This window comes from Lampetra fluviatilis, chromosome 54 (assembly GCF_964198595.1).
Source record: "Lampetra fluviatilis chromosome 54, kcLamFluv1.1, whole genome shotgun sequence".
NCBI lineage: Eukaryota > Metazoa > Chordata > Hyperoartia > Petromyzontiformes > Petromyzontidae > Lampetra > Lampetra fluviatilis.
Genome location: NC_136328.1, coordinates 1327854 through 1351335, shown reverse-complemented (window position 1 = coordinate 1351335; position 23482 = coordinate 1327854). Strand labels below are relative to the sequence as shown.

The 23482-nt window shown below is 47.8% G+C and overlaps 1 protein-coding gene across 2 annotated transcripts; it reads right to left on the bottom strand.

The window, feature by feature from the left end:
* Positions 1-11551: 11551 nt before the first annotated feature.
* CFAP20 (cilia and flagella associated protein 20) lies at positions 11552-22892 on the bottom strand. Of its 2 annotated transcripts, none has more exons than XM_078879527.1 (6): positions 22611-22892; positions 21178-21257; positions 19507-19618; positions 18746-18934; positions 17575-17685; positions 11552-15195 (listed from the first exon to the last, which is right to left on the bottom strand). In XM_078879527.1, exons 1-6 carry the CDS (start codon positions 22692-22694, stop codon positions 15193-15195), a joined length of 579 nt encoding a protein of 192 aa, XP_078735653.1. In that variant the 5' UTR covers positions 22695-22892; the 3' UTR covers positions 11552-15192. The 2 variants fall into 2 exon arrangements, with proteins under 2 accessions (XP_078735653.1, XP_078735652.1); XM_078879526.1 differs by having other exon boundaries at positions 11553-15198.
* Between the last annotated feature and the right edge of the window lie 590 nt (positions 22893-23482).

Below are 23482 nucleotides of genomic sequence, written 5' to 3'. Positions count from 1 at the left end.
GGCCCCAGTATTCAACCAGGACCAACGCACACGTGTGGAGTTGAGCTAACGTTAAATTTCGATTTAAAGCTTTCGTGACTGCAGGGATTCATCTTCTTGGTTCTTTCGGTAAAGTCACGTAGAATGGAAATAATAAAATAATAAAAATAAAACATAATAAAATAATTATCACGACGTTTCGGCCACAACACAAGCAGCCGTCCTCAGGTGGAGAACAGGTCTGTCGGAAAGACAGAGTCTGAATGACTCAGACCTGCTCTCCACCTGAGGACGGCTGCTTGCGTTGTGGCCGAAACGTCGTGAGAATTATTTTATTATGTTTTATTTTTTATTATTTTATTATTTCCATTCTACGTGACTTTACCGAAAGAACCAAGAAGATGAGCTAACGTTGTGATGTGGTTGGGGCAAAGTTCCACGTTTTCTCCGGCAGTCCTAGCGCGAATGCTAAATACGTGAACACGATAATGCGTCAACACGCTTCAGGGCTGTGAACTCTATCCTACAGCAGGGGATCGGCCTTCATCCAGAAGTGGAGTGAGAATGGTGCATGAGTGTACATGTCTAGAACACAGCATACACTGCAATGGGTGTTTTTCTGTGAATGTCATTGTATTACGCACTGCACGTAACATTATTTGACGTCAACACATTAACATCTAATTTTAAACAGTACTTACTTGTAAGTGGGTTATGTAATCATGGATGTTTCTGCCCAACAACAATGTTGTTGTGTTATATGTAAGCGTGTTTTACTGCAAGGGATGACAATTGTTGTAAACGGGTCGCACATATCGCAGTTTAACTTACGGAATATTCTACACACAACGCAGAATATATGACCTCATTTTAAAACAATTACTGCATTGTATAAACATGTGCAGTACTGTACAGCAGGAGCAATTTATGCCGAATGCAGTGAGGCAGTGATTCCTGATCTGGTGGTGGTAAGCAAAGTCTTCGGAAGTGATCAGCGCAGATACCGCAGTTTATTATTGAGCAAAACGTGCATTTTACAGCACGGTTTATCGTGGTCCAAGACTTCGTCAAATTAAATGGTGGGCACCACTGTAGTAGGAGATTACATAACTAATAATATATATAAACACTGACAAAGACCCCCCGTATAGCCTTAGCAGGCAGTTAGGGTAAGTGCTGCTAGAGAGTAGCACCTTTGAAGGCCTTATATATACACACACGTGTACATTTACACATTGCAAATTCGTCAATAATGCCATGGCTTTAAAAGGATAAATATAGGTGACATTTTGGGTAATCGCCCTTGTGCATGGCACATGTGCTTTGAAGAAGGGCCTTCGTCCGAAACGTCTTACATATGTTTTTCTTTTAAGATCACAGTGTCATATTTATGGACGTGTTGAGTTTATGCTAGTTGTGCATCACTAACAACACACCATAATAATGTGTGTAATTGTATACGCTTTAGTATCATTCTCTTGTAGTTCGTGAAATACACGTGTTTCCGTTGCATTGCAAACCATAATCAGGCAATCGTCATTGTTATTACTACACGGCACAAGTATGATTCTGCAATTATAATCGCAGGTAATTGTACTATTTTTATGTGAGAACGGGACAGCGAAGTTGTGTTCATGGAATCAATAGAACTGTCAAGCTGCAGTGTGTCATCAGAATATCTATTTATACTGGAGGAATCCGATGAGCTATTAAGCCCTTTTTCACAGATGTCCAGTAAATTATGGTCGATGGGTATTGGCAGACACCAGATTGTACTGCGTCAAGGAGATCATGGAGAGATGTTTGTAGAAACGGTAGAGGATAAATCACCCGTCCTCGGACTTTCCAAGCTCCACACGATAATGTACATCACTGCTGTACCTCAAGTGTCAATAGCTGCACTGGGCATCCCTGTCGTGCATGCAATGAACACGCAGCACACTGTCGGAGCCGAGGAAATGGAGTGGAGATGTCATGAGAAAAAAACTTGACGTGAGATGATGGACACAATTAACTCGAGAGTGGAGCCCGAGAGAAGTGGAAGAGAAGCAGAGGGAGACAGCGGAAGAGGTGGCAGCAGCGGTGGGAACGGGACAACAGAGTTCAGAGGTCACGACTGCAGGAGAAGAGCAACTACCTAACACAAACGGAAGGGATGAGAAGTAGTTGGGGGGAGGCCTGTGGCCAGCAGTGGGACATTGCTGACAACGACAGCAAGAACAGCAGCAACACTCTGATAGCACGGGCCAGTGTGCACGTGGCCAGTTTGAACTTGAGTGAAATTCCTCTTCATCGAATGCCACTTGCCCCTGTTAATCTCCACACCCTAGATGCAATCCACACACACGATACTATAAATCGTGCACTGCATTCTGCATTTTCCTAGCAGCCATAACGCGCATACGCTTCCGATTGTTACAATTTGTGTTTGTTTAGTAAACGGTTTATAAAATGTATTTATGTAATATGTTCATACTGAGTGTCTACTGGCGCTGTGTCCTGTACAGCGCATTGAGATCGTTGATGAAAAGCGATATAAACATGCAATCAATATTATTATACGAGGACGTTACCCAGAGCTCTACCCATTCGTTATCGAGAGCTACGACCGATCCACTGCTGGAGAAAGGCCTCCCATGTCGTCACTATCTCGTAGTGTCTCCTGATGCCACGATCAGTCTTGCTTCTTGCACCTCAGCTGAGCTCATCACTCCCTCCAGCAATGCATTGACAGTGCCTGATGATGACGGTGACTGTAGAGCTGAATCAATTATATGTGTGTACGTATCATGTAATGTGTTTAAAACTCAATGCTCACAGAAGTACACTTGCTTTCAGTTCTAACCCTCCCGAGGCAGTATAATTGTTGATATAACCTCGTCTTTATTTTTTTACGTTATTGGTGTTTGAGCACGTGCCCGTTTTATGCCCCGAACTGGAATAGCCGGATTATGTTTGGGGCGTTGCGTGTTGCGATTCATTGAACCGTGGGCGTTGTGATTGGTGAACAATGACGTAGCCGAGCAGATGACGTAGTCGAGCGAGGAGTTAGTTTGCCGCTTGTTGCAGAGGTTCACGGTTCGAGCCCAGCGTCCACCCTGGTTAATAGTGCGGTGCGCATTGACCAACAAAAGAAAACTACGCACTGTTAGCTTCACGGTGGACCTTAAATATTCCGCGACGTAATTATTAAACAAATAATAGGCCGCGTGCGTGGCAGCGCCACGGTCCAAATTTGGAAACATTCAACGCAAAGGGATCCCAATTGGGTAAAACCACATAGCAACATCGCCCCATAGTGTGAAACACTGAGCCTTCATGATACCCTTGCACGATCAGAATGGAGAAAACACAATTTGTACTCGTGATGTTGAGCATTGACTCAACAAAGTATAAGGCCGTGTGGCACGTTTTCATCCTTCCAACAGACTTCGTATAACCTTGCACTGCCGCATAATTGTTTTCCATTCAAGTCAGTTGTAGAATTCAGGGCGCAACCTTGGTTTTCCTGTTTGTGGCTAGCTACTATAACTCGGCACGAACAGGTTACCGGGTTGCTGTTGTCGCCACACGCCAGCTACCAACGCACGTTCTATTTTTATTCTGTCGCGGTTGCTAAGCAAGACCCCCCACGATGCTTATCGCACAAATCAGAAGAGGGATAACAGCTGAGAGTATGTGGATGGTGGGTGAGTGGTGAGAGCGTGGAAGCTTGCTGAATTAAGCACTGGAAAATGAGGCTGGAACGCCGCTTAGGGAATTGCGTTCGCATGGTCAAAGTGTGCAAGAAAAGTGAAAAAGACACCATCGTGATCCACGTTCGGAGAGCTGGACAAAATAGAATGCAATAGAACTCCTCTTAGACGAGACCCACCAGTAGCCACGTGGTATGCGTTTTGTTCACCGCAGAACATATTCCTGCGGAGGGAGCTGGTAGGAACGTTGGGTTGCTCGGTCAATGGCCAGGGTCAACGGCGGCGTGGTGTATTCCGCAAATATGCCCGACTGTGAGGGCGGGCACAAGCCGGCGTGAGTAGGTTAAACGTTGAGTTTTATAAGGGCACCACGGGGTGACCAGCCCCTCCCCACCCAGCCCCACCCCTCCCACCCCCCACCCAGCCCCTCCCCACCCAGCCCCTCCCCACCATCCCAACCCTGCCAGCTCCACCCTCCCTACCCAGCCCCTCCCCACCCTCCCCTCCCCACCCAGCCCCTCCCTCCCCACCCAGCCCCTCCCTGCACGACGGACACAATAATCCCCTGTGGGCTGGTGTAACCAGGAGATTCCTACCAGTATAAATCACGTAAATTCACGGATGATTGGGATCTGCAATGTCTATCCCACGCATCATCGCCAGCGTCTCTCTCCATTGTTCAGCCTGTGTGCCTCAACGATTGTTCGACCAAAATCTGACCTTCAAGGCTCCCTCTCACAATCTCATCCCACCATCTGGCTCGAGGTCTTCCTCTCTTTCACTCAGCACCGGGTGCCACTCAAACGCCTTCCTCCATCCTGCACCCACGGTCCGCTCGGTACATATTCCGCCGACAACTGATTACATCTGCCTCGATTTCCTTCCCGCATTGCTCGCGGTATGCAGTGCTTTAAAATAAATGTTTGTAAACGCTCCGCCGAATGGTGCCTGCAACCAAATCGGTATTTTTAAATGTGCAAGCTATACTTAGAGCAGCAGCCCGCTCATGAAAACCAAACTTAAATCGTGGTTTTACGCAGCGCCAGTCACACGAGACCTCGCAGTGTTTGAAGTCAATAACAAACTCAACTCTTGACAACGAACCTATAACGAACACAACAACCACCATTCGCCACTAAGTTGCGGTGACATCACCACGACACTTGTGCCAGGCTACGTCCACGTTGAGGTCACGTGAAGTGTAGAACGCCCGCTGGCAGGAGGTCATGGGCAGACCCAGGTGCCACGGGTCGACTGACTGAGATGACCGAGATGAGTGGCTGATGCACCACCTGTGCCCCCTACTGTGCCAACTTGCTGTGCTTTAGTCACCCGGCGCTCCGCTCGTTGTTGTGAGCGTCGCCCCTCCGCCCTCCGTTGTTGTTGGAGGGCGACTGCCTCCAACTGCCCAGCAGCGTCCTTCACGAGCCTCCTCCACAGAGGCCGATCTTGACACCGCTGGTACCAGTCATCGGCAAGTCCACTCAGCTCCACGTCCTCCTGTACCACATCACTCCATATCTTCTCTAGCCCGTGCCGCGCCCGTTTATCCCCCTCGATCCGGCCGAACAAAATCTGTTTAGGCATGTGGTGGCTGTGCATGCGGGCTACACGGCCCAGCCAACGAATACAAACCCCCGATCACAGATACGACCCCCCCCCCCCAGCCCCGAAACAAATAAAACATCACTGAAACAAACGGTGCCTCCGCCTGCCCCCGTGATTCTCAACCCGTCGCAGAACGGGAGCGAATTGTATGGCCATGGGCATGAGAAGTGGTGGGTGTCGCAGCACGCCTCGTGCTTTGCTTGCCTTGCATATCTCAACCACCGCAGCTGAGAGCCGCTGTCTCAATAATGGCTCCAATTACGGGCTGAGGTCATGCTCGACATCGCCCTACCGTGTTTTGTTTTATCACACGCGCCCGGCAGACTCGTCACAGCTGCATTATCCACACGCGTGTCTCTCTCTCCTCCAGACATACAGAGACACAGGATGACTATCCCGTGGATAGCGAGTGCTACGGGGACATTGTATACACGGCGGATTGATCACCATAGAGTGATGATATTACAAATGTGGCGATGTTAAAGACTAGTTCTGCAGTTAAATTTCGATTTAAAGCTTTCGTGACTGCAGGGATTCATCTTCTTGGTTCTTTCGGTAAAGTCACGTAGAAGGGAAATAATAAAATAATAAAAATAAAACATCATAAAATACAATTCTCACGACGTTTCGGCCACAGACTTGACCTTTACTCCAGAGCATCCGCGGTTTACCCAAACTTTTCGAGTTGTGCCGAACACTTTCCAACCCCCTTAACCACCGTGCGCTCTCTCCTGGTAGTTATTTAAAGTTAAATTTTGATTTAAAGCTTTCGTGACTGCAGGGATTCATCTTCTTGGTTCTTTCGGTAAAGTCACGTAGAAGGGAAGTAATAAAATAATAAAAATAAAACATAATAAAATTATTCTCACGACGTTTCGGCCACAACGCAAGCAGCCGTCCTCAGGTGAAAACCAGGTCCGTCAGACTCTGTCGCCTCGACGGACCTGGTTTTCACCTGAGGACGGCTGCTTGCGTTGTGGCCGAAACGTCGTGAGAATAATTTTATTATGTTTTATTTTTATTATTTTATTACTTCCCTTCTACGTGACTTTACCGAAAGAACCAAGAAGATTATTTAAAGTTGTACATTGCCTCGGCGAGGACGATGTTATCACTTCTCTCTTACCCCCTCCCCTCCCTGCAGGAGCCTCGCGGACCGGGCAGTCACACCAAGATCCACGTCCAGTGGCGGATTATCCTCGTCGCAACAGTAGCTACACGTGTAGTAGCTACACGTGTAGTAGCTACACGTGTAGTAGCTACACGTGTAGTAGCTACACGTGTAGTAGCTACATGTGTGTAGTAGCTGCACGTGTAGTAGCTACAACACGTGTAGTAGCTACAACACGTGTAGTAGCTACTACACGTGTTGTAGCTACATGTGTAGTAGCTACATGTGTAGTAGCTGCATGTGTAGTAGCTGCAAGTGTAGTAGCTGCACGTGTAGTAGCTGCACGTGTAGTAGCTGCATGTGCAGTAACTACATGTGTAGTAGCTACACGTGTAGTAGCTACAGGCCCCGCACTTTTAAGGGCCCCGCGCTAAATGCTTTCAAGCTATCGATTCCGGTTCAGTGATTCTGCACTTGCTCTATTACTATAGTACTATACCGCCTTCAACTTTTATGAACCACTGGGTGTTTAAGGTTAGCGATTTGTCGTATTATCTGGCTGTATAGCAAATTAAAACATACAATTACTTTACTATGCAAGTGAAAATTTGTGTTTTACTATTTACGTATTTTTTTTATTTAGGGCTCCTTTATAACATATGCTACAGGCCCCGCACTAGTTTAATCCGGCTCCACGTCACGGCATTAACACCGCTACTGGGTTTGCGTCGCCCCAACCCCGCACTTGCGTCGCTGACAGCAGCATCGCCCGCCCTGTCTCGTTATCCGTCGCCTCTCAGCCTCCCCCCTACGACTCCCCTGTACATCGCTCCGTTTGGCGTCGTTTCGACATTCGTCATCGCACTTTTCAGGAATGCATCCTCCGACGTAAACCGGGCGTGTCCCTACCGCACAGCCCCATCTCATATCTCTGACAGGTCTTTTGAATACATCTCTCTCCGTCTCTCTTTTCGCTATTTTCCGAAATATATTTTCACCTCCATCCCTGCAGTATATCTAGACTTAATACACACCCGTCGCTTCCTATCTCTTAAACCGAATGTTTCACTCGAGAGAAGTTTGAACTTTATGGTAAATGTACGACTCATAACAGGTCGATAAAAATAATATTTTTTTCTTCATTTAGTTTTTTGTATCAACTTGTAAGAAAGTGAATGCTGCAAGCACATTGCAATATTAAAAATAGCAGTACGGTAAGTCCAACATTACATCTGCAAAACAAAGCTCAGCGTTGGATGCTCTCAACGCGATTATGATTTTAAACACAAATGTAATTATCAATGTCAGAAACAATGTATTTAATTTGTTGACCGCTCCTTTTAACTGTGCAAAGTGTGTGTGTTTTCACCGCGTAGTACAGGTGTGTGTGTTTTTTTAATTCGAGTTGGCTGTCACCTTTGTTTAAAATAAGAGGGGGAACAAATTGGACTGACGTTAAATGTCAAACGCCCAATAACTGTTTTAATGCCAGGGGTGCGGCAGTTAGAAACAATTTAGTTTAAAAGCAATTCGGTTCCAGCCCGCCGTAATGCGTGACAATTTAAATTAAAACTCAATGTGCGCGAAATGTTTTATAATTGTCGTACATTGTGCACATTTGTTGACTCTCAAACACGTGGGGCCTGAACGGGCGCAGCGTGCCCGTTCCACACAGACAGCCACGTGTGGGCAGGCTGGGAGGGATCAGAAGGCGTGCGTGGGGGGCATTCATCCAGCAGTGGATTTGAGAAGGGCTCGACGTAACATTTACTATCGCCGTTCACCACCAAGTGGCGGTGACGTCGCCACGGCGCTTTTACCATGCTGGGTACACTTTGAGGCCACGTGAAGAGTTGAAGGCCCGCTGGCAGGAGGTCACGGGACAGACCCCAGGTTCCATGGGTCGACTGACTGAGATGGCTGAGATGATGGTGGACTGACTGAGATGGCCGAGATGATGGTGGACTGACTGAGATGGCTGGCAGATGCACCACCTGGGCCCCCCACTGCGCCACCTCTCTGCGCTTTAGACGCCCTTCACTCTGCTCGTTGTGAGCGTCGCTCCTCTGCCCTCCGCTGTTGCTAGAGGGTGACTGCCTCCAACTCCGCAGCAGCATCCTCCACGAACCTCCTCCACATCGACACGACACATTAAACATTATATTTACACTTGAAATTACCAGTTTTTTTCTCGAATTCATAAAAATGCGAATGCGATATTCAGTGGTAAGCAGTTTCTCACGTAGCTTTATTAAACGTTTGCAATATTCTATACAGTAGCAGTCTCTCGTCTCTACGTTGCTGTAGGCAAATAAAGTGCTTTTCCCATGATGACCCGACACTCGGTCCTAAAATTATCTTTTAGAAAAAATGTGCCACTCGCCGCGTTGGCAGCGGTGCACAACGCGCAAACAACAACAACAACTCGAGTCCAACAACCACTGTGGCGTGAAGAATAACAAAGATTTATTTTTTGTTGACGTTTTGGGAATCGCCGTTTCTTCTACGCTACAAAGACAAAGGGGCCCTTCCCTGCTCAGAAGCAGGGCCTTTGCCCAAACCCTACGGCAGCGTTATTGACCAATGTGTGGACGTGTTGCTGAAATGACCCGTTCGTTCCGATCGGCAACAATCTCATCAGTGGCAGCTGACATCGAACGGGTGCGTAACACGTTGCAGAGACATCCGCGCCACGACTGCATCTGCGTCAATTATCAACCCAATACGCGGGGGTGAAGTGGATTGTTCAGTGACTCTCAATAATCTCATTTGGCCTTCGGAGAGACGGGACCGCGAGCCGCTGTTGTTTTGCACTTGTGAACACGTGTACCCGGGGTGATGTGCCCTATTCCGTCGGATCCCTCGGAAGCTAAGCAGTGCCCGCCGAGCCTGGATAGCGTTTGGATCGGGCGAGGAGTACCACGCATACAACATGCACCGAATGTGCGGATGGGCAGAAGCGCGCATTGCTCTTTGTGTACACCTTCACAAACTCGCATTAACCGGCGTGGTGAAGTATGGGCAAATACCCATCACTGTCTGCACGGTAGGCCATCATCTAGCAGTGGATTAACAAACGGACATTGATGCACGTCTACAGAGGACCCAGCCGTGCAGCTCAGCTGGCCTGGCTTGCCGCCCCAGTTTTGTCAGAGCGATCGTGAATGATCTCAGACGAAGCTAAGCACTGGCACATTTTTACTTTGATGTTTTGCCCTCCAGAGACGCTGCTACCTCCACTTGCCACACCTTTTGTTAGTAACTTATTGTACGAAACCTAATGTCACTTTTGTGAAAGATGAGCTTGTAGCAAACACGGCGATCCGGGCGCACGCTCCATGTGCAACCACATCGTTGAAATCACCCTGGATCCTGCACACAGAATCGTGCCAGATGCCTAGGAAGTGCTGGCGTGGGTGAGTGACCACCTGTGAGTGTCTCTCCCAGGTCACGTGGGTGAGTGATCACAGTGAGTTCTAGATTTGAAACTTTCGTGACTGCAAGGATTCATACTCTGAGGTTTTTTCGGTAAAGTCACGTAGGTAAAAAAATAAAAAAATAATAAAAACGAAAGAAATAATAATATAAATAAAATAATAAATCCGAAACGTCGTGATTTATCATTTTATTTCTATAATTATTTCTATTTTTTATTTTTACCTACGTGACTTTACCGAAAAAACCTAAGAGTATCACAGTGAGTGTCTCTCCCAGGTCACGTGGGTGGGTGACCACGCTGAGTGTCTCTCCCAGGTCACGTGGGTGAGTCACCACAGTGAGTGTCTCTCCCAGTTCACGTGGGTGAGTGACCACAGTGAGTGTCGCTCCCAGGTCACGTGGGTGAGTGACCACAGTGAGTGTCTCTCCCAGGTCACGTGGGCGAGTGACCACAGTGAGTGTCTCTCCCAGGTCACGTGGGTGAGTCACCACAGTGAGTGTCTCTCCCAGGTCACGTGGGTGAGTGACCACAGTGAGTGTCGCTCCCAGGTCACGTGGGCGAGTGACCACAGTGAGTGTCTCTCCCAGGTCACGTGGGTGAGTCACCACAGTGAGTGTCTCTCCCAGGTCACGTGGGTGAGTGACCACAGTGAGTGTCGCTCCCAGGTCACGTGGGTGAGTGACCACAGTGAGTGTCTCTCCCAGGTCACGTGGGCGAGTGACCACAGTCTCTCTCCCAAGTCACGTGGGTGAGTGATCCCCAGTGAGTGTCTCTCCCAGGTCACGTGGGCGAGTGACCACAGTGAGTGTCTCTCCCAGGTCACGTGGGTGAGTGACCCCCAGTGTCTCTCCCAGGTCACGTGGGTGAGTGACCACAGTGAGTGTCTCTCCCAGGTCACGTGGGTGAGTGACCCCCAGTGAGTGTCTCTCCCAGGTCACGTGGGCGAGTGACCCCCAGTGAGTGTCTCTCCCAGGTCACGTGGGCGAGTGACCAGTGTCTCTCCCAGGTCACGTGGGTGAGTGACCAGTGTCTCTCCCAGGTCACGTGGGTGAGTGACCACAGTGAGTGTCTCTCCCAGGTCACGTGGGTGGGTGACCACAGTGAGTGTCTTTCCCAGGTGTCGTGGGCACACATCACTTTGAGGAATTCCGGTTTTCCTCGCACGCAAAGCAGGACCTCTGCTGAACATTTTCTTTAAAGACTTGGGCTATCTTGGGTTAATCTTTTCATTGGTATTCATATTATTATTAAAACCACTCATATGCTTACAAACGTCTGGTGGCAGCTTGGTAAGGAAAATGTGTACGTACACAGATATGTTACACAGTAGTTCCATTCCTTCCCTATCACTGCATGCATAATTCATACAAACATTATAATTCTAAAGTCCCGAGGTTCTACCTGTCCAAACAAGCATTGGGTGTGGGGCGCTGATGGTGGCTCTGAGACAGTACTTGAAAAGCCACTGCCCTGTGGCAGAAGCCGGCCTCGCATCGTTCCGCTCATGGTCTCGAACATCTAACGCTGTAGGGGCGCTCCCCACGACAGCTCGTGGTGGTTGTCAAGTGGGGGGCCCCAGCTCGTAGCTTTGGTCACCAGGGCGGGGTGGGGGCAAGCCCCCCCCCCCTGCCTGGCCACGCCCCCCCCCTGCCTGGCCACGCCCCCCCCTGCCTAGCCACGCTCGTCACGCGGCTGCTGCCAGACTCCATGATTCAAATACGTCAAGTCAAGCGCATTCCAGGTTAGACGTCATTCCTAACACCCTATGACGACACTTGAGTAAAACTGTTTAGTTTATTAGCAGTCAAAGATGACTTGGCAATTAGTGCACTGCGGTAGAGCAATTGTTAGTTGGCGATCATTACCTTGATGAAACGTCCCTTCTTAAACCAATGTCAGCCCTTACGTGGAATAATTTGACATCACTGTTGTAATCACGTCAATCTGTTCCATACGCGTGTGGATTATAATTAACGTAACGTGTCTTCTAGCTTCATTCGTTTGTACGGTATATATATATTTAATATCATTCTGGCACCCGTGTATGGAGGGTATTCTGCTTTGGTGCCAAGTGGTTATACACCGCAGTGCAATTTTGGATTCATATCGTGGCCGAACATCGCAAGATGCCGTACAGAAACGGTGGACACGTGTCTGTATTGTTGAAGAAACAGGGAAAGCCTTGAACCCGGTCACTTATCTGACCCGCTCCTCCTGGACGGTGACCCGTCTCCACTGGCCAAAAGCTTTATAGCTCGTCGGATTTCTCCAGTAATCAATACTTATTCCGATAGCTTGGTATCTAAAGAGTCCACACCTCGTTGAACAACACGAACTTGGAATTGAAAATGGGAAGGCAGCCACTTCTTTAGCAACGTACGTAGCCAAACATAACAAAGTAGTTCTCAAGAAATTAGTTTTCAATGTAGATGATCATTTAAAAGTGCATATCTCCAGTGGCTTCCTAATATCGGAAGGAAGAGCGTTCCAGATGGCCGCAGAAGCGCATCGGATAGTTAGCCAAAAGCCGCTGCTGCGTGGATGACCGGAGCCAGAGCGACCACACGAAGCTAGAGACATCTTGGCCGGTACAGCACCCACCCCCCCTCACCCGACTTCACAAATCTGCACGGACACCGTATGGGGTGAAGTATGGTACAAAAAAAAACGCGCATCTTGACTGACACGGCGTGAAGCCGTCACTGACGAGGGTCGATCCGTTTCTGGAATGCGGCCCATCGTCACCATTGTCATTATCATCATGATCATCACAATCATCATTGTCAACATCATTGTTATCACGATCATCATTGTCATCATTGTCATCATCATTGTTATCGTCATGATCATCACAATCATCATTGTCATCATTATCGTCATGATCATCACAATCATTGTCAACATCATTGTTATCGTCATGATCATCACAATCATTGTTTTCGTCATGATCAAAATCATCATTGTTATCGTCATGATCATCACAATCATCATTGTCATCATTGTTATCGTCATGATCGTCAATCATCAGTCATCATCATCATCGTCATCATCATCGTCATCATCATGACCATCATCATGACCATCATCATGACCATCATCGCCATCATCATCCCTGCTGAAGAGTTTAAAGCGGAGGCGACAATCACCCCTGGTGACGATTAGTCGCGGCAGCTGCTGCTCGGCAGTCACGAAGCGCGCACGACGGCACGGCCACGTGCGCCGCTGTTGCGGTCAGAAATGTGGAGGAGGGCAAGACCGGAGGAACCCGGAGAGAAATCCACGCGGCCGCCACGGGACGAGAGACAACAAGCAGACTCCAAATACACAACAGGCATCGTCAGGGTCCGGAATCGAACGCACAACCTCCTGCGTAAACCGGCGAAGGAGAGAGGATCTCACCGCCACGGTGCCGCTCGGCAATTTGCCCCATTGTTGGCAATGGCACACTGGCTGGCACACCGTCACCAAACAATCTGACAAGCAAAAAACATTTGTATGCCAACACTTTAACTAGGCCATTCATCTTCTTGTCATGCAAATGCAGTGAAAGTACTAATTATTAGCCAACTGCCTTAATCTTATTTACATTATTTACTAAGATTGAATTATGCCCATACACGTAGAAATGCAATTGAAATTTGTTGTAGAACTGAGTTGTGTGTCACTGAATTTACGTTTTTATTGTGTTTAAATAATGCAGTCGAAACGCATATTCATATGAAATAAGTTTATTTAAGTTAAAACTTTTTCTTTTTACGTGTACAACTTCAAATGTACAACCATTTAGACGTATTTCTTTTTTAAAACTAAAACACAAACCAAAACATCTGCTAACATCGAAACGACAATTTATCAAGACGGAAAACATAGAAAGGTTTTAACATAAGTATATTAATTTCACGATTCAATGCGCCACAGCACACCGATCTCACTGGCGAGAAGAAACGAGTCCATTCATTACCTACGCAATGCACAGTAAAACCTCGTTATTGCGGTATTTGATCATTCGTAATTGGGGATCATTCAGCACGGCTGCGCTTTCGGCATATTTACGGTGTTATTAGCAATTCGCCACGAGCCAAATTGCCACACCGAATGGTCCAATTGCAGCATGCACGTCGTGGAGCGACGATGTAAGCCACGACCAAAACATTGACTTGGTCTGGTGGCGGCGAGCGTGGCGAGTGTGGTGAGCGTGGTGAGCGTGGTGAGCGTGGTGAGCGTGGTGAGCGTGGTGAGCGTGGTGAGCGTGGTGAGCGTGGTGAGCGTTAGTGCAGAGCCGTCGCTTTGGACTTCACCTTGCTTATGCACTCTGTGTAAGCCAACCCTCTCAACAATGTCGTCTACACCTACATCAAGAAATAATGGAAAGGGACTGAGGTATGAATCCCTAAGTCTGCGAGACAAATACAGAGTTTTGTATACAATTGATGCGGGGTGTGTGTGTCAATGCGTATGGCGTGTGAAGAGTTTGGGAAACAAATTTGGATTTTTTTTTTTTATTGGGACAGGAAGCACTGGGAAGTACCATTGTACATAATTCGGAATATTGAATAATTCGGCAAGGCCAGAGCCCCACGTGTCGAATTAACAAGGGTTCACTGTAATCTACACAAATTACATTATTTTACTCAAAGACACAAACCAACAAGATCCAAACGGTTCCTGTAATTGCAAAGTACCCCAAGCAGTGTCGCCTCAAGACTCTCTCAAACACCGGATTGAAACACTGAGAAGAATATTTGGAAACCACCAAGGACCACTCCAGTGATGTCACTGTGGCGGCACTTGCGTACGTGTTATGCAAATGGGATTACTGCAACATCGCTGGAGTGCGTTTGTGATTTTAAACTTCCATTGTTAATTCTAATTACGAAAGCTTCAAACGTGCGTCCGAGAGCACGCGACGCGCTGCTTAAGTTCACATTTACAAGGACGATGCGTTCTCTGTAGTAGGTCTCTGCTGCAAAGTTGCCGTCGATGAAATATGTACGCACTAATACACAACTACGGAGGTATGCACAAAAGTACGCTTGTGCGCACGTGCACAATTATTCACTCGGCACACCTACGTACATGTGCACACGCGTGCCTGCTTACGTGTAAGAATGCTCGCGGGTAATGTGAGCCGTGTATGCTGGTACGGAGAGGATACAGTTGTAGCAGAGGCAAGAGGGCTTGTTTATGCCGGAGAAGCGTAGAAAAAAACGGAAGAGCACTCGCGTCGCGAGCCAAGGTGAGTGAACGTTTCTAACCAGCCGTGATAAATACATTCGAATATCCCCGTGGGCGAGGGGGAAGAAGGTCCTGAATGCACACGCATCGTCACGCCGCCGTCTTCCAAAGCCTTCGGGGGATGCCTACTACTGTGAACACAAGAAGGGGGGTGGGGGGGGGGAACGGGTCGTTATGCAACAAAATTCACTAGGCAAGTCGCTGGGGTGGAAATGCGAACAAGAAGTGCCCTTGTCACGCCGTGTCCCGTGACGCGTTCGTCCTTTGCCCTTGGGTGCTGCGAAAAACCAGCAGCCTCGGCAAACAGCGGCGACAGATTTCCACCGCCGGATGCGAGCAAACCGCCCGCCGCTCGCTGGAGCAGGGCAACTCCGATGCCTGAGGGTGCGCGTTACTTAAAAGGGCGCTCCCACAAATGGGAACGCCTGCTTGGTTATCAATTATGTGCAGGTTCATTGGCGGTATTCTTTAGGTTGTTGTTGTGTGTTCAGTTTGTTGTCCTTCCCCCGCACCTTCACACAGAGACCCTTAGATTCATCATAGAGTCATAGACTCACTCGGAGACCCATAGACACACACAGCAAAGACCCATAGACTCACACAGCAGATACCCAGAGACTTAGAGACCTCATAGTTTGTTGTCCTTCCCCCGCACCTCCGATTAGCACGGTTGGCTATGTACGGTGCGAAAGAAGTTCAACATACGTACGACCTGTGCAATCAGCGGTAACTTGGTGATGTTTTTGTACTTGCTTAGACACACCGAAAACCTGGCCAAAGTCCCTTCCACCTTACTCGAGCAGAAATAAAATTCAGTAACTCCAGCGTGGCTTCTGCTTTATCCTCAAGAGTTCATGAGCCGTGAACATGTTCCGCAGAAAGTTAAACATACACTGCATTTGAACTATGATAAATGCGTGCATAGTATTTTTTTTTTAAACCAGCATAATCAATACTGTGGCAATATCACCTCCACACTAGCTTCTTTCTGTTCAGGACGCAAACCAAAAAATAGAGAGCCTTTATATTGCAACTGTGTTACCAGGCCGAAGGTCCCGTGCCGTGCAACAAGACAAAGCTTCATTGGTGAAGGCAAAGCACCAACCAGTTCTCACTGCAGTAATTGGACTCTATCGCGATACTTGGGACTATAACGGAGGAATGCTGCAGCGATGTCACTGCTGCTACTTAAAAAAAATGTCTCAATTAATCTACAATCTTATATTGGACGGCTCATTGCACTCAGCCCAGGGTAAAATGTCATCAAGATGAAAGCTGTGTTGTTTGGGTTTGGTCTTTCCTCCATGACTATATAGTGGATACTCAGCAGTAGCAGCATTAATGGGTGCATCCCATTTACTTGGCTGTATGTGTATGTTGAACTTCTTTCGCACCGTACGTAGCCAAACATGCTAACTGAAGGTGCGGGGGAAGGACAATAAACTACACACAAAAAGCTGTTCTAGATAAACGAGTTTTCAATCTAGATTTAAAAGTGCATAGCTCCAGTGGCTTCCTAATATGGGAAGTGCGTTCCAGACGGCATCAGAAACACATCTGAAAGCCTGCGAAGAGGTGACCATCTTTGTTCAATTAATAAAAATTATTAGCCAAAAGCCGATGCTGTGAGGATGACCAGAGTTGATGGGATGGTTTTTGCCCCTTGACTAGATCAGCAAGGTATTGTGGTTAATTTGTAGCAAACACTTTGTGTGGTGGAATGAGTGCGACCTGAAACATTGGAGTAAAGCGGGGGGGGGGGGGGGGTATTCCAATTTCTTGAAATACATGTGGCCAGCGTGAAAGAGTAGGCCAAATTACCCTCCATAGCAGTGGTTCTCTCAACCGGAGGGGTACGCAGAGCCCTGAGGGTACGTGGCAATGTCCCAGGGGGTACACGTGAGGTTATTTGTAAACGTGTGAAATTATATTGTGCACAAGAATCGTTGGTGAGTAATCACGTATGAATCTGCCAATATAAAATAACGATCATAAGATTGAAATCTATAGGGTAATCTAGAACAATATAAAAGGCCTTTCTAAACTCAGCGATCGTGAACAGCGAGCGCGAGCAAACGACGTCACGCATGCAGAGCGTCCGTTAAATTTGTATTTTGTTCGCTTGCAGTTACTAGCTAGTTAGGGATACTTCACAAAGTGGACAAGAGGTTAAACTAGTGATTTTCATTATTCATTACATTTATTTCTCAGAACCATGTTGGGGGTCAGGCAAAGTAGTTATTTACGTATTAATTGTTTGGGTTTTACTTTTGTATCAACTGTGCAAGCAGTCGGCTAATTTACGTACAGCTTTGTCGCATGCAATTGCATGAATGACGCTGTATAAAATTACATTATTATTATAAACAAGGTTGTGACTAACCACTGCTCTAGGAGGGCCTTCACAAGACACTGCCCCCCCCCCCCTTCCTTCAGGAGGGGCTCGGCAGCGAGCGATCGCAGGGCTGCACCTTGGCCACCTTTACCCCTCGTGCCAGTCTACTCGCCTTGTTCTTGTTCTGCACGGGGAGGTAGAGCTTGAACTCGGCCGGAAGTTCATCCTCCGAGTAGAGGCGGTCGGAGAAGTAGACCCGTCGGATTCGGCAATTGGCGTGAATCTGCCACACAACGGAAATACAGATTTCGGAAACCAGCGCCGCACCGCGCTCATGCCCCACACGCCGAAGGCAGTGAAAAGGAGCTTCGCAGCTTGTGGGATTGCTCCAATCTAAATCAAGATTCAGATTCTGAAGTCAAACGGCAGCAGCGGCAGTTCTGATATTCAACAAGTTCTAACATTACGAGGTTAATTTCCTTAACTGACTTCTCACATTCAGCATGTTGTAAACGCATGCGAACCTGTCTCGTGTGCTGTATGAATGCGTGAACTTCTTTTGCACCGTACGTAGCCATCCGTGATAATCGGAGGTGTGGGGGAAGGACAAAAAACGAAACGCAAAGAGTAGCGCTAATGCACAACAATGAAAAGTTTAAGTGCTTTTCTGCTCAAACGTTAATGAGAAGGTACTTTTTCCCCATCCATATCCCTCAAATCAGTGGCAGCAATCCTATAATCCCACAGCAGGGAGGAGCAATTACAAAGAACCACTAATGACATCACACAGCGCGACTCAACTTATCGATCTCAGGGAGGGATGAAGGCCTGAGGCCACCGCTGGCGAGGTTTTGAACTTGCAATCACCGAATGGCGAGCCAGGCGCTAACTTAGAGACAATTACAAACAAATAAAAAGAGTACCACTATGTGGAAAAAGTGGTCATCCTATGCAAAGACACAGCCGCTAGCTGCTAGCCACTAGCCTAGCAAACTCAGAGGTCCCTCCAACTGCCCAGGGCTCACAATCAGACACAAGCGTTGCCCCAGCGCTTGTTAGAGCAGAAACACCGTTTTCACGTGACCCAAATGGGCTTTCGAAGACCGTGCGAGACCACGCAATAAAAAAAAAAGGGGGCCATCAAATGCATAGAAATCCCAGTACAGGTAGTCCCCGACGTACGATGGAGATGCGTTACGACGACCCCATCGTAAGTCGGGGACTAACAGTAGTTAGCGACGCAAGGCACAGCACGCAGAGACTCTGCGAGTGTAACGCCGCCTCTTCCCATTTCCGCGTTGGAATGACGACGAGCCATGTGCCTGCACGCGACGGGCAATCACCTGCACGCGCAGAGTCTCGATGTAGTTGGTTCCATACGCTCGGCGGGTGAAGTCCGAGAGGTTGAACTGGATCTGGTTCCAGCCGTCGTCGAGGCGCATGGGCATGGTGCAGATGAAGGGCTTCACGCGCGTCGTGCTCTGGTAGTTGCTGGCTCGGAATCGCCGGCGCACGTTCTTGTCGTCCAGCACCTGTGTGCAAGGAGACCAATGCAAGGAAGATGGGCACCCGTGGACTCTTAACAACAACTGTGTGTGTGTGTATGCATGTTGAACTTCTTTTCGCGCCATACGTAGCCAACCGTGCTCATCGGAGATGCAAACTGTCTACTTGTCACCCGACTTAAAACAAATCCTGTAAGAACGCATTGCTCCACAAGGCACGTAGGTTGAAAGCACTAAAAAGGTTATTTTATTTTTACGTGGCGAAAAATTACATCGTTCAACATTGTTTCTTATTAATCAAATGCAGGATGAAGGCCTCCACAGTTATGGCGATGTGTTTGACCATACTTCACCACACAGGTCAGCGTGGGTTGGTGAAGTGGGGACAACCAACTGCTTAGATATCAATCACCAATGAATGACATTAAACGTGGTCGGGAAAATAATTCAGATGGCCGGGTTTATTGCACAGTGTGCTAACCACTGAGCTACCATTCCACCGCAAACGTTTTTGTACGGATTGACGTCTTTTAGTAAAATAGTTGGTGTATTGTTGTTATAATTACGTAATTACACACGTGACTGTGAAATGTACGTACCTGGACTTCAAAGGTGAAATACTTCTTAAGGTTTTTGATGATCATTATGAGGAAAGGGAGCTTGATTCCAAGTGTCTTCTTTGGGTCGGCAGGACACGTGATGTATGTAGTACTGCGGAGATGAAGCAAAGTATCAAGTCACGGGCAGCATTACACGCACTGCTGCAGCACACATGTATTGTGATGCACCTCCCAGAAATCCGATGTGCCACGCTTACGACTCAAAAATCCATTACTTCGTTATATTTTTGTATCTTTACTTGTGTATCATTTGTTGCATCTGATGTGTATTGTCTCGAGTTTTTTACATCGTTTTTACACTTTTGTTTACTCCGTTATGTAAAATGAAACTGCATCAAAAGTGATTATCATAATTGCAAAATTTGATACAAGTATCATGTTTAAAAATAGTTTTATTCATGACTTGCGTATATAGTAACACATACCATGGGAACCAAGTTGCATATTAATGTTTATATTCTGCTGAAAGGATTTGTTTAGGGAATGGTTACCATGTGGATTTCCATCTACAATGATGTCTCACTTAATACAAATACTCAACAGAACTGCCAATCTTTAGGACTCGTATAACGATGCAAACGTACACACACACACAGCCCTGTTTAATGCACTTTTGGAAGGCGGCCTCCCAAGCTGCGTGGGTCATGGGGGTTTATTTGACCATACTTCACCACGCTGGTCAGTGCGGATTGGTGGTGGGCAGCACAAGCGAGGGTGCATAGAGTCCAGCGCAATGCGTTTTGTTGCACCGTCCTCCGTGGCCGAACACGTAAACCCGAAAATGCCAATAGTGTATATACTCGTGGAATGTCAACAATTTAACAAAAAAATTTGAACTGATAAATTAACACGTAGGCTTTCGCGACCAATATTACGGCTCATGACACTGGTCAACACACATTTTCTGGCATAAGGTATTCCAACGGTTTGAAGGTAATTTTGGGGTGCTGATTCCAAATCTGGCATCAGGTTTTTGAGATATCAAATATTGCATTTTCAATAAAAACTGCAGAAGATAAATATTAAATAAATGTGGATATCTACATAAAATTATATTATAAACACACTATCCTAAAAATACAGCACCATATATTAACACTAAAGCAGTCACTGACTCGCAACAACTTGCAATCATAAGTGGCAGTTAATTTTGGGTAAAATCAATGAAAATGGGGTATGCCGATAGCATAAAAATGAGATGTGATAGAGCAAATCTGAGACCAGATTTGGAATCAGCACCCTGAAATTAGTCTAGAACAGCTGCAAAAGTCCAGGCCAAAAAAAATGTTCTTTTTCTTTTTGTTGACCAGTGTATAATTGATCATTGCGTCAGATCGTGTAAGTTCAATGTGTCATACACCCTCGTTCACCTGATACAGCCGATTCATAAAGTTGTCACGTAAATAATAGAAGTGACAATTTATTACTGCCACTACAGCACACGGGTGTGTTGAGAGAACAATCCACGACCTTTCACAACTGGGTACGGATGTCTTTCGCTGGTAATCACAAACCGGCATCCAACGTGTCCTCCAGCCTTGGGCCTTAAATAGGCGGAAACAATCTCCATCTGTATAGTCAACGTTTTCTAAAGCATTGGTATTATCACCTTGTATTGTTTGACAACGTATGCGTTGAATAGGCACTGACCTGACATTTGTTCCCTCAATTTCTAACACCAGTGACTGGATGTCATTATCTGTGATGCGCTTGATGTGCCCATTTCTGACCTGCAGTAAAGAAAAACACACACAACACACATGATGGAATATCTTGAATAATCAGATTTTTTTCATTTTGAGTTTGTTTTTTTCAACGTTACATTTGGGTGAATGGAGCTAGAAAAACATCCAACAAGTATAATTTTGTAAGATTACTTAAAAATGTTTTACAATCGTCAAATCTCGAGAAACTAAGCACGTTGGTGAGCCTGCCCGATTAAAGCGCCACGGTTGCTAGGAAATGTTAACAACCTCGCCCGGTACACAGGAGGTCGTGGGTTCGATCCCGACCCTGACGCCTGCTGTATATTTTGAGTTTGCGTGTCTCTCTCTCATCATCATCACAGTTGCTAGGAAATGTTAACAACCTCGCCTGGTATACAGGAGGTCGTGGGTTCGATCCCGACCCTGACGCCTGCTGCTGTATATTTGGAGTTTGCGTGTTCTTTCTCTCTCCCCGTGGTGGCGTGGATTTTTCTCCGGGCCCTCCGGTTTTCCCCTCCACATTTAGAATAAGCATCAACATGCGTTTCGGTGTATTTGGCTGCTAGGAATTCCCACACTACAAGCCACTTCGTTGAGCTATCATTTGTGATAGCGAGTGGGGGGGGGGCCTTACCTGCTAAAACTAAAAATACATTGTAACACGTAGGCTTTCGCGACCAATATCGTCCTTAATACAGGTGTTTTCGCTAGAGAATGTATCCACAAATCTGGCTGTCGCCTGATGAAGCTAGTTGTAATTACTGGCAAAACTTCGTACTCAGATTGTAAATGTTGTGGCTTTGCTCTCCAACTAGTGACGAATTTAAATGTTCTGTTTACGTGACAAAGCTCACGAATTGGCTGTGTCGGGTGGTGGCGGGTTTAACGACACATGTACATATTTACGCGATCTAACCCATAACAAAAATATTGTTTGAAATTCGGCTGCTGCAGAGCTATTGGTGAGCAGCAGAGGGCACCATGGATGAAGGCTTCACCCAAGCCGCTCCGTCAAAAGTGGTTACGATTCAACAACAACCTCCACCACCACCACAGCGTAAATCCTGAACGCACGAGCCGATGTCCTCAGCTCTGGAAGACTCCTCCGTCGTGAATGCCACGCAGCGCCGCGTCCGTCACGCTCACGATTATCCGCCGTAACGCGATCAATGTGCGACACGTGTCGGAGAACACGACGACAGGGCCCAAGTAGCGGCACTGCGGCCCTGCACCCGCACGCTCACGAGTGAGCTCCACAGAGCCCCCCTGTCTTAGAGGGTAACTTGGCCTACTCTTCCACACAAACTCTGGACCCGTTTAAGTAAACCTGTCTGCAAGGCCTTCGGCGCCGCGTGGCGGCCAACGCGTGTCACTTGCCTTCTTGTCCCAGATCTGCAGCGGCTTGCTGCCGATGCTGTAGAGTATCGACAGGAAGCCGCTCTGGAACGTGTTCTTGAACATGTCTGCGACGTCTTCGGGGTTCGAGCAGCAGCAGCAGCAACAACAGCAACTTATGGATGTACAATTCTAGATGTGAACTCCCCCCGCCATCGACAGAGCAACGACCCCGAGGCACCGCCGATATGACAACTCCCGACAGCGAATTGGAGAACCCTCGCGCGCTCAATTTCCCAGCGCGCATCGGCGGGCTCGAGCGCATCCTCGCTCCTCATTGGCCGAGCGAGGTCAACGATGTTGCACGGCGCGCGTCTCCATTGGACGAGCTGTTTGGGAGAGTGGGGGGGGGCTGTGTGGAGGGGGGGGTGCCCGTGTTGGCAGCGAGCCAATGGCGAGCCTCCACATTGCGCATCCGCGCTGAGGAATCAAACTCGGGGGCGGGGGCAGGAGGGGGGCGGGGTCTCGCGCGCAGTGTTGTTGTTGATTGTGGTGGGGCAGCGGCCGCCCCGGGTTACCGCCCTGACGACACGCGCCGCGTGTAAACATGCGCGCGATATAAACCCCCCCCCCCCCTAGCCCCCCCCCCAACACCGCAAGTCGCGTAGGAGGAGGGGGACGACGACGTTGCCATTAGCAACAAAGACAAAGGTCCCCCATGTAGCCTGTCACGGACTGTCGGTGGGGGGCAAATGCTGTGAGCCTATGAAAGTCGGTACTGGGGGGGACAGCAACCACGCCCGGCCGCCTTTGTCTCCCCCCAAGTGGCGATGTTTTACACACCGCACCGGGTTACTCGTTTGAGGCTGAGCCGACCTAGGGGCGGTCCAGAACCGGTTGAGATAATCGTCACT

Excerpts from the sequence above, each read along its gene's own strand:
- CFAP20 (XM_078879527.1), bottom strand. The coding sequence starts at position 22,694 with ATGTTCAAGAACACGTTCCAGAGCGGCTTCCTGTCGATACTCTACAGC. Across the intron at positions 21,258-22,610 it reads TGCAGATCTGGGACAAGAAG|GTCAGAAATGGGCACATCAA; the intron begins GCAAGTGACACG and ends TCTTTACTGCAG. Across the intron at positions 17,686-18,745 it reads TCGAGACTCTGCGCGTGCAG|ATTCACGCCAATTGCCGAAT; the intron begins GTGATTGCCCGT and ends GTTGTGTGGCAG.